Below are 23,958 nucleotides of genomic sequence, written 5' to 3'. Positions count from 1 at the left end.
CAGGAAACAACAGGTGCTGGAGAGGATGTGGAGAAATAGGAACACTTTTACACTGTTGGTGGGACTTTAAACTAGTTCAACCATTGTGGAAGTCAGTGTGGCGATTCCTCAGGGATCTAGAACTAGAAATACCATTTGACCCAGCCATCCCATTACTGGGTATATACCCAAAGGACTGTAAATCATGCTGCTATAAAGACACATTCACACGTATGTTTATTGCAGCACTATTCACAATAGCAAAGACTTGGAACCAACCTAAATGTCCAACAATGATAGACTGGATTAAGAAAATGTGGCACATATACACCATGGAATACTATGCAGCCATAAAAAAGGATGAGTTCATGTCCTTTGTAGGGACATGGATGAAATTGGAAACCATCATTCTCAGTAAACTATCGCAAGAACAAAAAAGCAAACAGCACATATTCTCACTCATAGGTGGGAATTGAACAATGAGAACACATGGACACAGGAAGGGGAACATCACACTCTGGGGACTGTTGTGGGGTGGGGGGAGGGGGAGGGATAGCATTGGGAGATATACCTAAAGTATAATAATAATAAATAAAAAAAAGAAACATCTGTTATGCATGTCATAAATAGAGAGACATTAAACTTCTCCAAACCCCTTGAAAAATAAAAAAAGATCAAAGTAGAAATCAATGAAATTGAAAACAGAAAAACAATAGAGAAAATCAAACAAAAAAGTTGGTATTTTAAAAAAATCAATAAATTGACAAACCTCTAGCAAGACTGACAAAAAGAGAGAAGGTATAAATTACAAATATCAAGAATAAAATGGGAAATACCACAAAAGACGGTATAATAATAACAGAATACTACAAACAACTCCTCACAAATCACACAACTTGGATGAAATGAATTAAATCCTCAGAAAACAAACTACTACAACTCACACAATATAAAATAATTTGAATAGTCCTATATCTGTTTAAGAAAATTAAATTCTTGACTTAAAACTTCTTCAAAAACAAATCTCCAGACCTGGATGAGTTCACTGGAGAATTTTACCAAATGTTTAAAGAATAATTAATATTAATTCTATATTGTTTCCTGTTATCTCAACAAGAAACAAAAAATAACAATTCTACAAAACATTTTCTAGAGAACAGAAGAGGAAGAAATACGTCCCAACTCATTTTATGAAGCTAGCCTTGTCATACCAAAACCAGACAAACCATTATTTAAAAAAGAGAAAACTACAGACCAATATTCTTCAAGAATACAGATGCAAAAATCCGTAACACAATATTAGCAAATCGAATTCTGCAATGTATAATATAAAAAGACTTCAAAATATGCTCTAGTTTATTCCAGGGATGCAAGGCTGGATTAAAAAAATTAATATAATCCATTAAGGTAACAGGCTAACAAAGAAATATCACAGGATGCTATCAATTGATGGAGAAAAAAATTGACAAAATTCAACACCCATTAATAATAAAAATTCTCAGATTACTAGGAATATCAGGGATCTTCCGCAATATAATTTTTAAAAATCTATAGGAAACCTACAGTTAACATCATACTTAGTGGTGAATGACTGAAAGCTTTCAGTGCAAGGACACCCACTCTTACCGTTGCTATTCAACATAGTGCTGGTAGTTCTAGCTAGCATAACAGAGCAAGAAAAGGAAACAGAAGACAAATAGATCAGAAGGAAAGAAATAAGACTTTTCCTCTTTGCAAATGACATGATAGTCTACCTAGAAATCTTCCAAAATAAGTGAGTTTGGCAAGATCACAAGATAGAAGGTTAACATGCCAAAGTCAGTCATATTTCTATATACTAGGAATGAACATGTGAAAACCAAAATTTAAAATACAATTCCATTTACAACTGCTAAAAAAAAATAAAATACTTAGGTATAAATCTAACAAAACATGTGCAGGCCTTGTATACTGAAAATTTTAAGACAGCTGATGAAAGAAATCAAATAATATGTAAATAAATAGAAAGATATTTCATATTCATGAACTGAAAGACTCAGCATTTTCGTCAGCATAGTAAAGATATCAATTCTCCTTTAATTAATATACAGGTTTAATGCAACTCCTATCAATATCATAGCAATATTTTTGTAGACATGAACACAGTTATTCTAAAATTTATTTGGAAAGGAAATGAACTAGAGTAGCTAAAACAATTTTGAAAAAAAAATAAAGTAGGAGGACTCACCCTGCCCAATTTCAAGAAATTCTATAGTTATAGTAATCAAGACTGTGTGATATTGACAGAGAAACACAGATGAATAGAACAAATAGAGAACCTGGGGCCAGGCGTGGTGGCTCACGCCTGTAATCCCAACACTTTGGGAGGCTGAGATGGGCAGTTCACGAGGTCAGGAGATCGAGACCATCCTGACTAACATGATGAAACCCCGTCTGTTCTAAAAATACAAAAAATTAGCCAGGCATGGTTGGGGGTACCTGTATTCCCAGCTACTTGGGAGGCTGAGGCAGGAGAATGGCGTGAACCTGGGAGGCGGAGCTTGCAGTGAGCCGAAATTGCACCACTGCACTCCAGCCTGGGTGACAGAGCGAGACTCCGTCTCAAAAAAAATAAATTAAATAAATAAATAAAAAAATAAAAACAAAATAGAGAACCTGGAAATGTAGGCACAACCAACTTTTAACAAAAATCCAAAAGCAATTCAAAGTAGGAAGGATAGTCACGTAAGTAAAATGCACTGGAGCAACTGAACACCCATAGTAAAAAAAAAATGAACCATTTGCTTTTGTGTGTGTGTGTGTGTGTTTTTTAAGAGATACAGTCTCACTCTATCACCTAGGCTGGAGTGAAGTGGTGTGATCATAGCTCACTGCAACCTCCATCCCCTGGGCTTAAGCAATCCTCCCACCTCAGCCTCCCAAAGTGCTGGGATTACAAAAAAACGTGAACCTTATACAGAAACTAATTCAAAATAGATCATAGGCTAAATGTAAAATTATGAAACATTTAGAAAAAAACATAGGAGGGGGTAACATAGGAAGATCTTTGTGGTGATAAGCAGTTCTCTGTCTTGATTGTAGTGGTGGTTACAGAAATCTACACAAGTGATAAAATTATATAGACTTGCAAACACATTGCATAAGTGTCAAATTCCTCATTTTGATATTATACTATTATTTTACAAGATATGACCATTGGGAAAACTGGGTGAAAGGTACATGGGATCTTTACAGTTTACAATTACTTCAGAATATATAAGTATGGATGTACAAGTGGATAAATGAATGAATGAGTAAATAAATAAATGTGAAGGTGAAATAAAGATAATTTCAGATAAACGAAAACTGAAAAAAGCTGTCACCAGCAGACCTGCACTATAAGAAATGCTTAAAAGAAATTATTCAGGAAATAACATCAGTTGAAACCTCAAATCCTACAAGGAGGAAGAATATTATAAGTGGTAAACATGTGGATCTTAGCAGTGTATAGTTTTTCTTCTCAGTTTCTTTAAAAAACAGATGACTTTTAAAAGCAAAAATTATGACTCTGAATTGTGAGATTTATAATGTATGTAGAAATAAAATATATTAAAACAGTAACACCAGGGACAAGAGTGAGGAGTAAGGGGAGGTATAAGTGTTGAAAACTTGTTTCATTTTATATGAAGTCATATGAAATCTACTTTTAACAAGTTAAGGATGTAACAAGGAAAGCAAATTAAATGAAAAATAAAGATTTCATTAAATGAAACACTAAAAAATATTCATTTAGCACAAAAGAAGGCCAAAAGGAGAAACACAGATGAAAGAAAAAGATTGGACAAATAGCAAATAGTAACATGGTAGACCTACATTTAAATATATCAATTATTACATTAAATGTACAGAATCAAATGCTAGTTGCTATAGTTTGGATATTTGACCTCTAAACCTAGTGTTGAAATTTGATCCCCAATGTTGGAGGTGAAGCCTAATGGGAAGTGTTTGGATCATGGGGACAGATCCCTCATGAAAGGCTTGGTGACATTCTCATGTGAATGAGTGAGTTCTCACTCTTAGTTCTCATGAGAACTGGTTGTTGAAAAGAGCCTGGTCCCTCTTCCGCTCTCTCTTTTGCCTTCTCTCTTGACATGTGATCTGCACACAGCAACTCTCTTTTGCCTTCTCTCATGAGTGGAAGCTTCCTGAGGCCCTCACCAGATGCAGATGCTGGTACCATGCTTCTTGTATAGCCTGAAGAACCATCAGCCAAATAAACCTCTTTTCTTTATAAATTACCCAGCCTCAGTCATAACTTTACAGCAACACAAATGGATAAAGACACTAACTGACTTAATTAATTGGTTGAAGTAATTAATTAAAAGACATATGCAACTGCATTAAAAACACAAACTCCAACTATATGCTGTCTATGAGAAGCCCTCTTTAATATATAGACTATAGATATTTATCATTAAAGATTATAAACACATACACCATGTAAAACTTAAGAATAAGAAAGCTACAGTGGCTATATTAATATCAAAATAAACATCAAAACAATGACTAATATCTGAGATAAATATGACATATCAGAATTATTAAAATTTGTCAAGTCCTTAGAACAACATAACAATCCTAAATGTGTATGCATTTGGAACTTCAAAATACATAAACAAAACTTACAGAACTAAGGGAGAAATGAACAAATCCAATAGACAAAAAAAGCACTAAATATATATAATTTTTCTCCCAAGACTTTCAACCATCTTGATCTAATTAACATTTATAAATACTACCTAACAACTGTGGAATGCACACTCTTTTCAAGTGTGCATGCAATGTGTGCCAAGATAGATTCTGGCCATAAACAAATCTTAGTAAATTTCAAAAGATCAAAATCTTACAGACTATATTCTCTGACCTCCATGTAATTAAATTAGTAATCCAACAAAAACAAGTATTTTTAAAAGTCCTGAAATAACTGGAAATTAAACAACACATTTTTTAAAGTGTATTCAAGAAAAAAAATCATAAGGGAAAAACTTTAAAGCAATAATATTAATAGCAAAACACTACTGATTGAGATTTGTGGCATTCAGCTAAAACAATGCTTAGAGGAACACTTATAATTTTAAATGATTATATTAGAAAAAAAGAAAGATTTAAAAATAATTACTTAAATTTATATCTTTAAAAGCAGGAAAAAGGAATGCAAATCAAGCTCAAAGTAGGCAGAAAGAAATAAATAATGATGATTAAGTCAGATACCAATGAAATAGAACACAAAAGAATTTTAAAAACCACCAAACTAAAAATGTGTTTCTTTGAAAAGAGTTATTATATACTGCTAACAAGACTTAGCAAGAAAAAAAATGAGAGGAAACACAAATTATCAATATCAGGAATGAAAGAGGTAACATCACTACAGATCCCACAGGCATTAAAAAAGAATCCTACAGGCATTAAAAAAGAATGAAAGAGGTGACATCACTACAGATCCTACATGCATTAAAAGGCTATTAAGGGCATATTATGATCAATGCTTTGCCAACATATTAGAAAACACTGTTGAGGAAAATACTGTTGGTGTGTGCACATTAGAAAATGTTGAGGAAATTCCTTGAAAAACACAATTTTCCAAATTGGCATTATGAAACAGAACATCTGATTAGCCCTCTGTTTATTAAAGAAATTGAATTTTTTATTAATCTTTTCCCAAAAACAAAACTAGGCCCAGATAAATTTCACTTGTCAGTTGTATCGAACATTTAAAGAAGAAATACCAATCATGTACAAATACCATCAGAGCATAGAGGAGGAACACTTCCAAATCATTTTGAGTCCAGCATAATCTTGATGCTGAAACCTGACAATGACATTACAAGAAAAGAAAGTTACAGAGCAATATCTCTCATGAACTTAGATGAAAAAATTCTTAACAAAATGTAAGAAATTGGTATTTTTGCTAACATTCATGACTGAATTAGGTTTATTTGAAATAAGGGATAAAATTGCTTATAGTATTTTTCCTTATATGGGAATTCCACAGGCCCTGACTCTGGGAGACCCTACTCAAAAGATATTTAGATGGCACAGGGCAGCAGTCCATGTGAAAGGATGTATATGTAAAAAGCACAGGCTGAGCCCTGAAGAACAAGGCCTTGCCCTTTGAATGGGCCTCCAAATCAATCTACAACAACCACATCCCCCAGATCTTCCTTAGTACCAGAATAGAACAAAGCTGGCAAGGAATTGGTAAATAATCTGGTTAAAAAATGGTATTAATGGTTGCTCAATAAATATTTGTTTAATTAATTAATTGACTAATTCAGAATTACTGAGTAAAATCCTAGTAGTGGAAATTTCCCTGATTGAAGGAGTACTCCTCAGGGGCAATGTTACTAACATGTTGGACAGGGCAGTTCCTGCTGAATGGGCTGTCTCATACATTGTAAGACACTCAGTACTCTGGATTCCCAGGCCTTATATTTCAATGGCATCCCAACAATACATCATGCAAAAATATATATATGTTGTATATACCCTCACACATTTTCATGCTTTCTGTGGTGGGTGGCACTACTGGGAGTTAAGAACCAACATTCTGGCCAATGCATTTAGGAAAAAGCAGACCATAACACAAAGCAGGCCACAGTAGGAAAACAGTACATTTTCCCTGAAACTTCACAGAGCTATTGCTTTAATCAGTGGCCTCCAAAAAGGACTTGCACATCCCAGGAGATGAACAAGACATTGGCTGGGGTATCAGTAAATACAAATAACTTCTATTTATTTTTTATTTTGTCTTTTAAAAAAGAAAGAACAGAGATGAAGGCAGAGCAAGATGGCAAAATAGGACTTTCCAGTGATTGTCCCCTACAGAAACATCAATTTGAACAACTGTCTACACACAAAAATACCTTCACAAGAGTTAAGAAAACCAGGTGACAGATCACGGTACCTGGTTACAGCATAATATGAGGGTATAAAGGATAGTTTCACCTTATCTGCATCACCCCTCCCTGAACCCCAGGAAGCACAATGCAGAAAAATACCACTACCTGGGCAAAAGACAGGGAAGAAAGAATAGGACTTTACCTTGGACCCTAATACAGGGCCTGACACAGTAAAATCCAGCAGCGGGCAGATCCACATGGCCCTTGACTACAGGCCGGTACTTGTGGACTAAGCCTCTAGACCTACCCTGGTGCCAAACAGAACCCATAGCTGCTGTGATATGAATGCAAGCTGTAGCCCATATCACCACTGGCTGACTACAGTGACCATGGGCTAAAAATAACCAACAGTGACAGGCAGGCCTCAGTTGCCATGGGCTTCAGTCATGCCTCTGTGTGGCACTAGCCTCAGTGGCCATGGACTTTTGGTGTGCCCCAACACTGTATCAGCCACAGCAGCCAGAAGACTCCAGCCCAGTGCTGTACCAGCCTTGGTGGCCATGAGATTCTAACCCAGCATTGTGCCAATCATCATGGTGGTCCTGGGCTTAGGACACCCCCTAGTGCTGCAATGTCTGTAGTGGCCACATGCTTAGGGACCACACCAGATGACTTGCCCAGAATCCGTGGACAGGCTTACTAACGAAGGATATTCCCAGACAAAGCCAGACAGCAAAGACTGGAATAAGCACCTACTTCTTTAATGCAGACATTGATGTACAACCACAAGGATCAAGAACAATCCAGGAAACACGACATCACCAAATGGACACAGTAACGTGCTAGTGACTGACCCTACAAATATGGAGATGTACGAACGGCCTGACAACATTTTCTTTTTTTTTTTTTGAGACAGAGTCTCGCTCTGTCACCCAGGCTGAAGTGCAGCGGCGCAATCTCCGCTCACTGCAAGCTCCGCCTCCCAGTTTCACGCCATTCTCCTGCCTCAGCCTTCCGAGTAGCTGGGACTACAGGTGCCCGCCACCACGCCCAGCTAATTTTTTGTATTTTTAGTAGAGATAGGGTTTCACCATGTTAGCCAGGACGGTCTCGATCTCCTGACCTCGTGATCCGCCCGCCTCGGCCTCCCAAAGTGCTGGGATTACAAAGTAGCTGTTTTAAGGAAGCTCAATGAACTTCAAGAAAACACAGAGAAACAATTCAACAAAATGAGGAAAACCATAAGTTAGCAGAATAAAAAATGTAACAGAGAGATTGGCATGATAATAACAAAACAGTAACCAGGGAGCTAAAAAATAACTGAATACAAATAAAAATGCAATAGAGAGTATCAACAGCTGAAGTGAACAAGCAGAAGAAAGAATCTGGAATTTGAAGAGAGGTTATTTTGAAAATATACAGAGCAGAAAAAATAAAAAAGAAAGAAAGGAAATGAAGAAAGCTATGGGACTTATGGGATAGCATCAAAAGAGCAAATGTTCAAGAGGGAGTAGAGAATGATAAAGTGGTAGAAAGATTAAAGAAACAATAGCAGCAAACTTTCCAAACCTGGAGAAAGATATAAATATCTGGTTACAGAGAGGTCAAAGGTCTCTAATCCTCCAACTCAATCCAAATAAGACTACCCCAAAAGATGTTATAATCAAACTGTCAAATATCAAAGACAAACAGAGAAAGCTGAAAGCAGGAAGAGAAAAGAAGCTAATAACATATAAGGAAGTTCCAATATGTCCAGCTTCTCAGCAGAAATTTCACAGGCCAGAAGAGAATAGAATCATATATTCAAAGAGCTCAAGGAGAAAAAAAAAAGCCCTGCCAATCAAGAATTCTGTACTCACCAAAGCTGTCCTTCCCAAATGAAGGAGAGATAAAGACTTTCACAGATAAACAAAAGCTGAGGGAGTTCATCACTACCAGACCTGCCTTATAAGAAATGCTAAAGGGAATTCTTCAAGCTGAAAGAAAAGGACACTAATAAGCAACACAAAAACATCTAAAAGTATAAAACTCACTAAGTACACAAATTCAGAATACTCTAATACTGCAATGGTTGTTTTTAAATTACTTATATCATTAGTATAAAGGTTAAAGGACAAAACTATTAATAATAATAACTAAAATAATTTGTTAAGGGATGTGCAATGGAAAAAGATACAAATCATGATATCAAAAATTCAAAATTGGGGGACAGAGTTAAAGTTTAGAAGGTTTTTGTGATCAAAGTTAACTTGTTATCAGCTTAAAATAACTTCTTATAACTATAAGATGGTTTTTGTAAGCCTTGTGGTAATCACAAAGCAAAAACCTATAATGGATACACTAAAAATAAAAAGCAAGTAATTAAAACATACTACTAGAGAAAAATCACTTAATCACAAAGAAAGAGTAAGAAACGAAAAAGGATCCACTAAATAACAGAAAACAATTAACAAAATGACAGCAGTAAGTTCTTACTTACCAATAATTACCTTGAACTTATGTTCAAGGATTAAATTTTCAATCAAAATACATAGAGTGGCTGTATAAAAAACAAGATCCACCTATATGCTGCCTACAAGAGATTCACTTCACCTGCAAGGACACACAGACTGAAAATGACAGGATAGAAGCAGATATTCCTTACAAATAGAAACCAAAGGAGAACAGGGGTAGCTATGTTTATATCAGATAAAATATATTTTTAGTCAAACGCTGTAAAAAGAGACAAAGAAAGTTATTATATAATCATAAAGGGCTCAATTCATCAAGAGGGTATAAAAATTGCAAACATATGCATCTAATCTAATTAATAATTAAGAAAATATTAATAGATCAGAAGGAAGAGATAGACTGCAATACAATAATAGTACAATAGTAGTAGGGGGCTTCAGTATTCCCCTTTCACATGGACAGATCATCCAGAGAGAAAATCAACCAGAAAACGTTAGATTTAAACTGAACTCTAGACCAAATAGACATACACAGAACATTCTACCCAACAGATGCAGAATACACACTCTTCTCAACAGCACACATAATATTATCTAGGATAGCTCATATGTTAGGTCACAAAACAAGTCTTACCAAATTTGAGAAGACTGAAATCGTATCAAGTATCTTTTCAGACCACAATGGTATAAAACTGGAAATCAGCACCAGGAGGAACTTTGGAAAATTAATGAATACATTGAAATTAAACAACATGCACCTGAACAACCAATGGGTCTATAAATAAATTAAAAGGTAAATTAAAATATTTCATGGGCAAATGACATGAATAGACATTCCCAAAAGAAGATATACAAATGGCCAACAAACATATGAAAAAATGCTCAACATCACCAATCACTGGGGAAATGCAAATTAAAATCAGGATGATATACCGCCTTACCCCAGCCAGAATGGCCATTAATAGAAAGTCAAAAAACAATAGATGTTGGCATGGATGTGGTTAAAAAAAGAAAAAAAGAATGCTTATATATGGGAATGCAAATTAGTACAACGTTTATGGAAAACAGTACGGAGATTTCTTAAAGAACTAAATGTAGATCTACCATTTTATCCAGCAATCCTACTACTGAACTACTGAGTATCTACTGAAAGGAAAAGAAGTCATTATCTTAAAAGGACACCTGCACATGTATGTTTCTCACAGCAAAATTCACAATTGCAAAGATATAGAGCCAATCTAAGTGCCCATCAACCAATGAGTGGATAATGTGGTAGAAGAAAATGTGGTATATATATACCATGGAATATTACTCAGGCATAAAAAAGAATGAAATAATGTATTTTGCAGCAACTTGGATGGAGCTGCAGGTCATTATTCTAAGTGAAGAAACTCAGGAATGGAAAACTAAATACCATGTGTTTTACTTAAGTGAGATCTAAGCTACGGGTATACAAAGGTATACAAAGAGAGTGGTATAATGGAATTTGGAGACTCAGAAGTGGGGAGGATGGGGTGAGGAATAAAAAACTAAATATCGGGTCCAATGTGCACTGCTTGGGTTACAGGTGCACTGAAATCTCAGACTTCACCACTATACAATTCATCCATATAACCAAAAGCCACTTGAACCCCAAAATCTATTGAAGTAAAAAAAATTATTAATTAAATTAAATTAAAATATTTCTTGACACAAATGAAAATGGAAATACAACATAACAAAACCTATGGGTACAGCAAAAGCAGTCTAAAAGGAAAGTTTATAGCAATAAACACCTACTTCAAAAAATATCTCTCTTAAATAAACAACCTAATGTTGCACCTCAAGGAAGTAGAAACACAAAAACAAACAACTTTAACAAGTAGAAGGAAGAAAATAATAGAGATCAGAGCAGAAATAGAGAATACAAATACATAAAAATATCAATAAAACAAAGAGCTAGTCCCTTGAAAAAGATAACAAAATAGACAAACCTAGAGCTAAACTAAGAAAAAAAGAGAAGACTCAAATAAAATCAGAGGTAAAAAAGAAAAAATTACAACTGATGCCACAGAAATACAAAGGATCGTAAGAGACTACTGTGAACAAGTATACATGAACAAATTAGACAATCTAAAAGAAATGAATAAATTCCTGGATGCCTGCATTCCACCAAGATTGAATTATGAAGAAATCTAAAATCTGAACAAACCAATAATGAGTAAGGAGATGGAATCAGCAATAAAAAATCTCCTGGCTGGGCATGGTGGCTCACGCCTGTAATCCCAGCACTGTGGGAGGCCGAGGAGGGTGGATCACCTGAGGTCGGGAGTTTGAGACCAGCCTGGCCAACATGGTGAAACCCCGTCTCTACTAAAAATACAAAAATTAGCTGGGCATGGTGACACACGCCTGTAATCCCAGCTACTCGGGAGGCTGAAGCAGGAGAATCACTTGAACCCAGGAGGCAGAAGTTGCAGTGAGCCAAAATCATGCCACTGCACTCCAGCCTGGGCAACAGAGCGAGACTCCATCTAAAAAAAAAAAAAAAAAAAAAAAAAATCTCCCAGCAAAGAAAAGCCCACGACTAAATGGCTTCACTGCTGAATTATACCAAACATTTAAAGAAGAACTAATACCAATTCTTCTCAAACTCTTCCCAAAAAATTGAAGAGCAGAGAATATTTCCAAATCCATTCTCTGAGGCTGTACTACTCTGACACCAAAACCATGCAAGGTCACAACAAAAGAGGAAAACTTAGGGGCCAATATCCCTGATGAACATAGATGCAAAAATGCTCAGCAGAATATTAGCAAACCAAATTCAATAACACATTAAAAAGATCATTCACCATTATCAAGTGGGATTCATCCTAGAAATGCAAGGATGGTTCAATATATGCAAATCAGTAAATGTGATACATCATATTAACAGAATGAAGGACAAAAAACTATATAATCTTTCAATAGATGCAGAATAAGCATCTGACAAAACTCAATATATCTTCATAATAAAAACTCTCAACAAATTATGTATAGAAGAAATGTGTGTCAACACAGTAAAGGCCATATATGACAAACCCACAGCTAACATACTGAATGGCAGGAAAGTTGAAAGATTTTCCTCTAACTTCTGGAAGAAGAAAACAACGCCCATTTTCACTACTTTTATTCACCACAGTAGCAGAAGTTCTAGCGAAGGCAATCAGGCAACAGAAAGAAATTAAAAGCATCTAAATTGGAAAGAAAGAAGTTAAATTGTCCCTATTTGCAGATGACACAATCTTATACAGAGAAAATCCTAAACACTCCACTAAAAACCTGTTAGAATTAATTAACAAATTCAGTAAAGTTGCAGACTACAAAATTAACAACAAAAATCAGCAGTGATATACATACTAACAGCAAACTATCCAAAAAAGACAAAAAGGAAACCATTCCATACAATAGCTACCAAAAACAAATAAATAAAGTACTTAGGAATAAATTTAACTAAGGAGGTGGAATATATCTACAAGGAAAACTATAAACATAGATGAAAGAAATTGAAAAAGACACAAATTTAAAGATATTCCATGTTCATGGATTGGAAAGATGAATACTGTTAAAAATGTCCACACTACCCAAAGTGCTCTACAGATTTAGTGTAACCCCTAACAAAATACCAAGGACATTCTTCACAGAAATAGAAAAAACAATCCTCAAATTTGTATAGAACCACAAAGAAAGCCAGAATACCCAAAGCAATCTTGAGCAAAAAGAACAAACCTGGAGGCATCACACTACCTGGCTTCAAAATATACTACAAAACTATAGTAATCAAAACCACATGATACTGGCATAAAAACAGACACACAGATCAATGGAATAGAACAGAGAGCCAAAAAATAAATCCACATATGTACAGTCAGCTGATTTTTGACAAGGGTGCCAAGAACACACAATAGGGAAAGGACAATTGGTTCAATAAAAGGTATTGAGAAAACTGTATAGCCACAGGCAGAATAATAAAATTAGGCCCTTATCATCACCATATACAAAAATCAACTCAAAATGAATTACAGACTTAATTGTAGGACCTGAAAATATGAAACTACTGGAAGAAAAAGGGAAAAGATCCATGACATTGATCTGGGCGATGATTTTTTGGATATGACCTCAAAAGCACAGGCAACAAAAGCAAAAATAAACAAATGAGATTACATCAAAGTAAAAATTTTCTCTGCAGCAAAGGAAAAAAATCAACAGAGTAAAGAGACAACCTACAGAATGGGGGAAAATATTTGCAAACTATACATCTGAAAAGGGGTTAATATCCAAAATATTAAAGGAACTTAAATATTAAAACAAAACCTGGTTTTTAAATGGGCAAAAGTCCTGAATAGACATTTCTCAAAAGAAATCATACAAATGGCCAACAGGTATATGAAAAAAGTGCTCAATATTACTAATTATCAGGGAAATGCAAATCAAAACCACAGTGAGATACCATTTCACTCCTGTCAGAATGGCTAATATCAAAAAGATAAGTGTTGGCAAGGATATGGAGAAAATGATACCCATACACACTGTTGATGGGAATGTAAATTAGTATAGCTATTATGGAAAGCAATATGGAGGCTCCTCAAAACACTAAAAATAGAACTACCATATGATCCAGCAATCCCACTACTGGATATATATATCCAAAAGAAATAAAATCAGTAAGTCAAAGAGATATCTGCACTCTCTTGTTTAGTGCAGCACTATTCACAATAGCCAAGATACGAAATCAACCTAAGTGTCCATCAATAGATGACTGGATAAAGAAAACATAGTGTATATACACAATTAAATACTATTCAGCCATAAAAAGGAAAGAAATCCTGTCATTTGCTATGTGAATGAACCTCGAGGGCATTATGTTAAATAAAATAACCAAGGCACAGAAAGACAAATACCACATAACCTCACTCATGTGGAATTTTAAAAAGCTTATCTCATAGAAGTAGCGAGTAGAATGATGCTTATCAGAGGCTGGGGTGGTTGTGGCGGTGGGAATCGGGAAGATGTTAGTCAAAGGATATACCACTACAATTAGGACATCTAGTCAAGAGATCTATTGTACATTATGGTGATCATAGTTAACGATGATGGATTGCATTCTTGAAAAACACAGAAAGAGTGGGTAAGTGTTCTTGCCACAAAAAATGACTATATGAAGCAATGCATTTGTTAATTAGCTAGATACAGCCATTCACAATGTATATATTCCTCAAAACATCATGTTGTACATGATAAATACATACAATTTTATCTGTCAATTTAAAAAGTAAAAAAAGAAAGGATGAAATTAAGCATTATTTAATACATGGATTGACAATTGTACGTCCACTTAATACACATATATTGGGGGCACACGTGCAAGCATTTTCTACTGATAGGGATATAAGATCAAAGCAAGCTCAGAGACTTGTGGTTTTTGAGGGGCCTTCAGAGCTGATGCAGCCACCTCAAAGGCTAAATGGCAGCATGCTGGTTGTCTGTGAGTACTGTACCTTCACAATGTGGGAATCCGATCTGTGACAAAATCTGTTTCAAGGTCAGTTTGTTGCTCTTAAGCCCATGCAGTTGAAGCCATTTCTCAGATGAAATGAGACTCTGCTCAGCCAAGTCTGTTTTGGTGTTACTCCATCCCTCTTGCCTCTGCAGCTGCTGCTCAGAGATGGTAGAAGATGAGCCTGATTTCTCCATCTCTGAATCAAGATCTAAGTCACAGCAAACTCCTGTAAGGGCAATTGTAAACTCAGACTTCCTGAAAACTTGGAAATAATCTAACGCCAACAGGGGATTGGCTTAACATAAAGTACACCCATGAAGTGGAATGCTATTTATCAATTAAAATTATAGATGTATATTTGGTGGAAAAGAGGATAGTCACATGAATTGCTAAGAGGTATCCATAAAGTTCAACATTCAAATATATATATATACACAAAACCATCTAGAAAGATATACCATAACAGGTTTAGAGTAGTTTTCTCTGTGTGGGGGTAGTACGTGTGGTTTTTGCCTTTTCTATATTGTTGAAATTTTTGCATTATTGGAATATTTCTAAAATGGGGTTTACTTTGGTTTTTTGTTGTTGTTGTTGTTGTTGTTTTTTGTTCGTTTGTTTTTGAGAAGGAGTCTCACTCTGTTGCCCAGGCTGGAGTGCAATGGCACAATCTAGGCTCACTACAACCTCCGCCTCCCAGGTTCAAGCAATTCTCCTGCCTCAGCCTCTTGAGTAGCTGGGATTACAGGCGCGTGCCACCATGCTAATTTTTGTATTTTTGTATTTTTAGTGGAAATGGGGTTTCACCATGTTGTTCAGGCTGGTCTCGAACTGCTGACCTCGTGATCCGCCCACGTTGGCCTCCCAAAGTGTTGGGATTACAGGCGTGAGCCACTGCACCCAGCTGGAATTTACTTTTATAATCAGAAAACTGCAAACCTCTTCCATTTTGGAAAAAAATAAACACTAGCCCGAGAACCTTCACTACACATCTGTATTCCAATTACAATCACACCTGACATTTTGCGCCCAATGAGGATGAGAAGGATAAAACTCTGACAGGTTTTTACCTGTCGAACAGGTGTAGTGGCTAATTGGGAGCTGGTGGCGGTTGGTAACCAGACCACAGCTCAGCCCAGCTGGAATACATGTATCCACTTTCCGAATGTTTTATTGTCTGGGGCTTTGCTCTACAATTGGACTTACCATGTAGCCATCTGTTCTGGGATCAACTGGACCCAGGGCCATATGCAACATATTAAACTTAGCTAGACCTGCCTAAATATAGCTAGTGTATGCAAGAGGAAAGGATGGGGCCAAACTATAATGCAATCTTAACCCGCTCACCACAAATGGGCAGGGCCTGGTGACCTGGAGGAAGTGTAGAAAGTTTTGCTTACTTCTGTATCCAGAATTCACAATGCGTGTAAACTGATACCCTGAATTGTAAAACTTTTTAACAATGAAAATAGGTTCTTTCCCTATTAACTGTATTTCCTAAAAGTTTCACTGTCATGACATGGAAATTCAGTCAAACACAAAAATCAGTTGGACCAAGTCAGGGAGGTTTTATAAAAAGGAGTTAGAAGTATTGTCATTAGCAAGCACTTATTTAACATCATGTTGTGTGCAATTTACATTTAATCCTTATAATAACCTCATGAGGTAGGTACTGCTCTTATTTTCACTTCACAGATGAGGGAACCAAGACAGAGAGGGGTTAATTAACTTGTCCACGATCTTACATCTGGTAAGGGGTGGAGTTAAGATTCTAAACCAGGCCATTCAGCTCCAGGATCTGTGTTCTGTGATCTTTAGTGTAATAGAAGCAATGGAACAACTTCCATCTGTTGGTCCTTTTATACGCACTAGCTCACAGCTTCTTCATAACCATATCAGTTACTCGTTATTAACACGCCACTTACATTTGAGGAATTGGAAGCTTCGAGGATTTAAAGAACTTGCTCATAGGTTCTGCCACAGCCAGTAAGTGAGAAAAGCAGGAGTCAAAGCCATTTCTTAACCATTCTGCTATCTTTACAATTAATCTCCTCCAGCCAGGTCTTATGGGACAAGGCAATCTGCATTCCAGTAGGACTGCATTCTAGTAGGGCCCTGGGTCCTCGTCCGGAACGCTAATCTTTATTCTCAGAGCTCAGACTCAGTAAGCTTCTTGGCTTCTCACTCTCAAACTTTTAAAGTTAACGAGGCTGGGTGCAGTGGCTCATGCCTGTAATCCCAGCACGTTGAGAATATCGCTTGAGCCCAGGAGTTCGAGACTACCCTGAGCAACATAGTGGAGGACTCATCTCTACTAATTTTCCAATTAGCCAGGCATGGTGGTGCATGTCTGTGGTCCCAGCTACTCGAGAGGCTGCAGCAGGAGGATTGCTTGAGCCCAGGAGTTCGAGGTTGCAGTGAGCTCTAATTGCACCACTGCACTCCAGCCCGGGCAACAGAGCGAGAACTTGTCTTTAGTGAGACTCCGTCTCAAAAAAAAAAAAAAGATAGTAATTTCCATTTCAAGGCTTATGTGAATTTGTCCACATATGTTGAGTTGCAAGGGTATACAAATTATTATTATTGGTGCAGATCTGGCCTTCTTTCTACAAAGTCTCAATTTGATGAGAATGTTGCAATATTGCTTGGAGAGCATCACGTAGGAGTGGAAAAGTTTAGAATCAAAACTCAGTATAAGCCCATTCTGCCACTTTAAGGTGATTCCACCTCTCTAGGATAGTAATACCACCTGCACACCCTAACTCCCAGGGCTATTCAAGGAACAACTGTGCTGATGTATAAGTTATGCATGGATAAGCACTTTATATATTGGAAACAGCTATGTGCAAATAAATGATCTAAAAGTCATGGTTCTTTAGTCATTGTATTTTGTTTCATGAGACCCACTTTCATCCCAAGCACTTTTTATTCCCAAGTCTCCAATCATATTGAGCTAGAAAGTTTAGAATCACAGAACATGAAAACAAGGGCAGACTAATATGCCTCAACTTGTTTTTGAGGATCTGTCCACAAAGACTGGAGCTGAAAGCCTTTTAAATTTGATCAGTTGTTCCAAGAAACAAGAAAGGGAAGCTCAGAAGAAATTATTTTCTTTACTATTTCATCATTTCCAGTTAATTTTTCTCTTCCCTGAAACACACCCACCTCCTACAATATTCTTGCTGAAGGGAGTACTAGGTTTAAAAGGGAGCACTTTTACATAAACTGCCCTAATAAGATTTTGTAAAGTGGATTGGGGAGCCTTAAAGAGGGGTTCAGAATAGTCACAGGTATTGTTTTTAAGCTAAAGGGACATGTTTTTGATCCCAAAAAAAGGCAATCAAAACTTCTCCAGCATAGCTAAGGTGCACGCCCCAGTCCCTTTCGCACTCATATGACTTTTTAAAAAATTAATTTTTAAAAAAAGTGTAATTGGCTCTACTGGATCTGAGAACCTGCACAGTTCAGTCTGATTCAGATCTTACCTCCAGGGTTTTGTAGCTTGAGAATATTTGTATTGTCTGAAATACAAATGGAATATTTGTATTGTCTGGAAAAAAAAAAAAAAAAAAAAAACAAGGAAGGAAAGGGGGAGAGGGAGAAAAACCATCTCCCAACAGAAGGAATTGTTCCACTCAAGTGGGATAGGAACTGTTCTGTCAGAGCAAAGAAGCCTGCTTGCTGCGAGCCGGGACCTATCAAAGTAGCCCCCTTCGCCCCACCCCACCCCCACTAACCCGCCTGCTTTCCCACCTCCAGGATGGTCTCAGACGGCTCTCCTATGCGGACTCTCAGCCTGCAAGGCTCATTTCAAATGCCGCCTCTGCCATTAAGCCTCCCCGAAACCCCTTCACAACCTTCCGCAGCCCCTCCCTGGGAAAACCCTAACTTTTGCTATGATACTTTATCACTAAGGTCTTAGGCACTTTAGGCTTGTCCTCACTAGACTTAAAGACAGTTCAATGACTACAAGAAGATTCTCAGCACAGGGCCTCACACACAGCAGGCACTTTGTGTGAGAGTTGAGATGAATAAAACTGATCACTCAGAGCTACTAAGAGAATCCTGATTTTGTTCAAAGAAGGCAAATATCCACAGTGTTAATAAGGCTAATATCAGGAAACAGCTCTTTTAAAAAAGGGATATATTGCCCGGGCACGGTGGCTCACTCCTGTAATGCCCCCTTAAAGTGCCAAAGTGCTCCCTTGGCACTTTGGGAGGCCAAGGCAGGCGGATCACCTGAGGTCAGGAGTTTGAGACCAGCCTGGCCAACATGGTGAAACCTCGTCTCTACTAAAAATACAGAAATTAGCTGGGCATGGTAACACACACGTGTAATCCCAGCTACTAGGGAGGCTGAGGCAGGAGAATTGCTTGAACCCAGGGGGCAGAGGTTGCAGTAAGCCAAGACTGCACGACTGCACTCCAGCCTGGGCGACAGAGCAAGACCCTGTCTCAAAAAAAAATAAACGGGGATATATTATTTTCTGATAAAACTATGCTATTTATTTATTTATTTATTTACTATTATTCAGAGTTTCCTCAGCTGAGGTTATTATAAATTGGGGAACCAAGGAACCCAGAAGTCAGAAACAACAACATACCGTAGTTGAGCATTGCCCTAAGTTTTAGAGGCCATCCCAAGAACCATACATAGAGTTTGGATAGGAAAGTATTTCCTTAGAAGAAGGAGGAAGTGTAAAAGGAAAAACAAGGAAGTGAAAGTCTGAGCTGGAGATGTGGGCAGGCAAAGCTTTGGGGAAAATAGAAAGGTTAAGCTGGCAACAGTACAAGGGCCCAGGCTACCGGAGGCGGATGCTCCTGGGCTGCCCTGGGCGACAGTCTTGTGAAGTCAGCATGCCCTCAGAGAAAAGGTCCTATGTGCTCAGAGGTTCAGGGACAGTGCAGGGTTGAGAGTCCATTAATCCAGTTTAGACATTCAATAAGCTTCTAGCTACTTTATTATCAACACCCCAAACTTCCTATACCCCTGTTAGTTTCTGAAAAAGAAGTGTGGGCTAGGTGGATATATATCTTGTGATTTAGGTGAATTTGTGAACGATGCTTTTTCCAGGAAGAAAGGAAACTGGGACGAAGCTTCATGATGGATCCTGACGCAACTCTTCCCCAGAAACCCTTAAACTTCCTCCCATTTTTTCTGCCCTTAAGGGACGAGGCTTGGCTGTGATCATTGGCTCAAATAATGTGGACAGAGACAAGGATATTGAAACGGACTGTCCCACGGTTGAGAAAATAGTCAAGAAGACAAAATCTGAGAATAATTGGAGTGCTTTAGGAGGAAGGTCTGAGAAGAAACAGAGCTTCCAAGAAAATGAAAGGAAAAGCTCTACCAAATGGAAACTAAATCTACTTATTAAGTCTTATTTCCATATAAGGAGGGTGAAAGAAAGTGATATGATTGTGAAACCATGTAAGTGTTGCTTTGGCTTTTAGACTGTACATATTTATCATGATGTACAGGAAATGTGTTTCTTCTGGTTCCTATGTTCCCTCCAAAGCCCAGATGGAATTCATCACCTTGAACTGCTGGCCTATGGCATAGACAGAAACTAGGAAAGCCGCTTTTCCACCAGAGCGGCTGGGCGTGGGCTTGGGTGAGGTGTGATGGAAAGAGCTCTAGAGTAGGAGGGGTCGGTACCTTGACCCTCGGCTTGCCCTGGGTAGCGGACGATTACGTGGGCCAGGGCAAGTCACCGAGCTTTCCTGGTACCGTTTCCGCATCTGTAAAGTGGGCGTGTAGTCCAGCTCGGAAATGGCATTTTTCCAAGACCTCCCTAGGCCGCTTGTTGGAAGGCTCGGCACCTCGGCGGCTCTGGCGCGGCAGGGATCGCTCCCACACTTACTAGGCAATATGTCGGGTGGAAGACGTGGCGGCTCCCGCTCAGCAGCCACCCTCCCATCCTCCTGGGCCCGCCTGACCCGAGAGGGCGGGCGAGGTAAGCATCCCGCTGGTGGATAAGGCAGCGATTCCGGCGGGCGAATGCTGCGCGCCGGCGGCGAAGGATTCCAGCTGTTCTAGGTCTCTGTGACCCACGCCTCTGGTTCTGAGCGCGGTCTGTTGACGACGGCGTCTCCGCGGTTGCCTGGACACGGCCAATCACAGCGCGGCTCCCGGAGCCGGCCCCGCCCACAGAGCGGGCCCTCACAGGGGCGATGGCTGCGGACCGTGGCCAAGGGGGCGGGGCGCCGAGGCCGTCACCGAGCCAGGTGCGGAAAGCCGGGGTCCGGAACCACCTGGGCCGGGACGACCTCCACCCCAGACCCCCAAGCAGAGGCCGCGCTAGAGGGACAGGGCGAGTGGCGTTGCCCCTTGCGCCTACTGTCAATGGGAAAATTAACAACAGAGGAGAATATGAATGAATGAATGAATGAACAAACAAATACACTGATGAGCTGAGGTAGAAATATAGGGTGCGAGCAGATGGGGGAGAAAGGCGCCAGAGGCCCAAGCAGAGGCCACGCTAGAGGGACAGGGCGAGTGGCGTTGCCCCTTGCGCCTACTGTCAATGGGAAAATTAACAACAGCGGAGAATATGAATGAATGAATGAATTAACAAACAAATACACTGATGAGCTGGGGTAGAAATATAGGGTGCAAGCAGATGGGGGAGGAAGGCGCCAGAGGCCGAGGAGAGGCGAGGAGACTGCGGGAAACGCTACAAACGAACTTCTTTTCATACTTTTCAGCAGAGCACTGACTCCTGTGTAGTTTTAATTTTCACCTCAGCACTGTCAGGCGATGCTCTCTTCCTTGCACAGTTCAGAGAAAGAAGCTTTAAAAGAGGCGGGGCAGTTCGTTGTAGCTCAGCCACTGGACGTGGGCGGAGCTGAGACAGACAGAAGGGACAGGGAGCCGCAATTTTGCAATTGTGGAGGCAGGGGCTGCAGTTGCCAAGAATATTCTTACCTGTTTGACATGAATATTTCTGTAGGCATTATTTTCTCCATTCAGCTTTGTTTTTAACCTTTGTTTCAGTGTTACCTTATCAATTAAGCAAAAGGCTCTAAATATATTCCTATTTTTCCAGTCACTAGGAAATAAAATTGTGCTTATGAAAAGTATCTTTAAAATCTTAATAAAAGACCCCACAGTAAGTATTGTTTTTAGGGTATTGGGATAGTAAACGATTTTAGATTTTAAAATTGAAGAACTGACCAGATCATTTGCAGGTTTTTCAAAGAACTAATAAAACATAGTTAATGTTGCAACTGAGTAATTCTGTCCCCAAAATAAGTCTGCTTCATCCACAGGAATTTATTTCTCCTGCATTCTTTTAATGCCTCTATCATTTAAAAAGTACTGAAAGATTTCATTCCATATCACAAATCATTCCTGGCAGTTATTAGTTTATATATGTTTGGCCCTGCAAATGAAACCTGCCATCCACACGACCAAAAAACAAGCAAAAGCTTGATAGTACTGAAGACTGTTCAGAAGGGAGTAAAACACCAGCCTCGCCCATGTTTGCCAATGACCCATTAATCCTTGCTGTCCACACCCTGCCACACTAATATTCTTGGGTTACAGGGGTGAGACAGAGCACACAGTAACACACAGCCAAATGCCCTGCCTCACATGGTCATGCCAGGCACTCCTGTTCCCACCTTCACCCCATGCCTGCTCCTTTCCCTAGGACACTTGCCACATACGTGCAAGTCACCAAGATGATCTGTCCCTGTCTTTCATGTTTATGTGTCTATAAGCATACGTTCTGTTGAAAATGTGAAACATTACTTACTTAAATTGTAGAATGATAAGTGAGTAGAAGTTTAAGGTCATTTTGAAGCATTAAATAGTTGATATGGACTTGAGTTTAGCTAGTTACAGAATGGTTTGCCTCAATTTTATTGAGTTATTTGAAATAAGAAAACCTTTAGCACAGTGGTGATACACTATTATACTGAACTTTTGACAAATTTGTTTTGAATTTACATTTTTACAGATAATTTGCATCTTTCCTTAAACCTCAGTAATCGACATTGATCAAATCACTGCCATCCTTGATGTCAAACTTCTGGACTTTACCATTAAGGGCTCAAATTATACTTTCAGACTTTTTGCTCATTGCCTCCAACACAAACCCCCATCCCAGAGAGACCCACCTGGTCCCTGCCTCTGAGCACAGATGACTTTACTCAGGCCACACAGATCGCCACAATTTGGGAATCACCGCCCCTTCAGGATCAGCTCTAGCTCTTCTCTCTCTCCCCAAAGCCTTCCCATGGATGCTGCGGCCCTAATAACTTCTCTCTACCTGTACAGTCTCAAAGCATCGCTTGCCAATACCACACTCTTGGCAACCATGTACAAGCCTTTGACAAGCCTTTCGTTGTTATTTGACCTTTGTACTGTTTACTTTTCAGGTTCAATGGGTTTTCCTTTTCTTTATACAAGTCTATCACTGCCACTGCTTGGGCTTATGGCCATGATCAGAATGTTTGGTGGGGGAGGGAGGGTGATAAAGGAATGAAGGGAGGAAAAGCAATTTTCCTAAGCCCACTGCAAAAACTGGAACCAGAGGAAATGGAGAATGTTAACTCCTTGTATATATGTGTGAGAAAGAACCTGAGCTGGAATTAAAACAGAGGCACTCCCTCTGAAGAGGAAGGAGAAACTGAGAGAGTGAGGCAGTTCCTGCTGAACCTTTGTTAGCTCTTGTGGTGAAGGGAGTTTTGGCCATCAGGGGCAGCCTTGGGAGAGGTGGGTGGGGACAGGGGCCATCAGGGGAGGTAGAGATCAAACAGAGGTTTCTCTATGCTGTGATGTTCTTGAGTTCAGCATTTGGGACAGCATTTGAGTTCATTATTTGGGACAATGAATGTAGACTCATGGCTCTCAATCTAACATCTTTGATGAGGATCAGAACTTTTTTACTACCCTTGGCAAAGACTACGTTCACTTTTACCAGACTGAATTAACACTTAATCATAGCTAGAATGTATTGAATGTCAGACCATGTTCTAACCTCTTTAAATATGTTACATCATTTAATACTTAGAAAAGCTCTTTGAGGGAGACATCATAATTATCTCCATTTTCTAGATAAGTAAACTGAGACAGAATATTAAGCTATTTCTCCAAGGCCACTCAGTGGTGGTTCCGGAATTTGAACCC

General features: G+C 38.6%; 1 protein-coding gene across 3 annotated transcripts in view; it reads right to left on the bottom strand.

Annotated features, from left to right (window-relative positions):
• Positions 1-20,863, bottom strand: part of VWA3B (von Willebrand factor A domain containing 3B) — a 224,084-nt gene extending 203,221 nt beyond the window's left edge. For 2 of the 3 annotated variants that reach the window (XR_008500554.2, XR_008500555.2), the window contains exons 1-2: positions 20,687-20,863; positions 14,824-15,051 (exon numbers count right to left, since the gene is read on the bottom strand). Coding sequence is in view for 1 of the 3 variants with exons in the window: in XM_054474969.2 (XP_054330944.1) it covers positions 14,824-15,051; positions 18,308-18,343; positions 19,427-19,439 (277 nt within the window). In the remaining 2 variants the exon portion in view is untranslated. Of the gene's footprint in view, positions 1-14,823; positions 15,052-18,307; positions 18,344-19,426; positions 19,627-20,686 lie in introns of those variants that run through there. The other variant, XM_054474969.2, reaches the window with a different exon arrangement.
• Between the last annotated feature and the right edge of the window lie 3,095 nt (positions 20,864-23,958).

This window comes from Pongo pygmaeus, chromosome 12, assembly GCF_028885625.2.
Source record: "Pongo pygmaeus isolate AG05252 chromosome 12, NHGRI_mPonPyg2-v2.0_pri, whole genome shotgun sequence".
Classification (NCBI taxonomy): Eukaryota; Metazoa; Chordata; class Mammalia; order Primates; family Hominidae; genus Pongo; species Pongo pygmaeus.
This window is presented reverse-complemented; position numbering and strand designations above follow the sequence as displayed.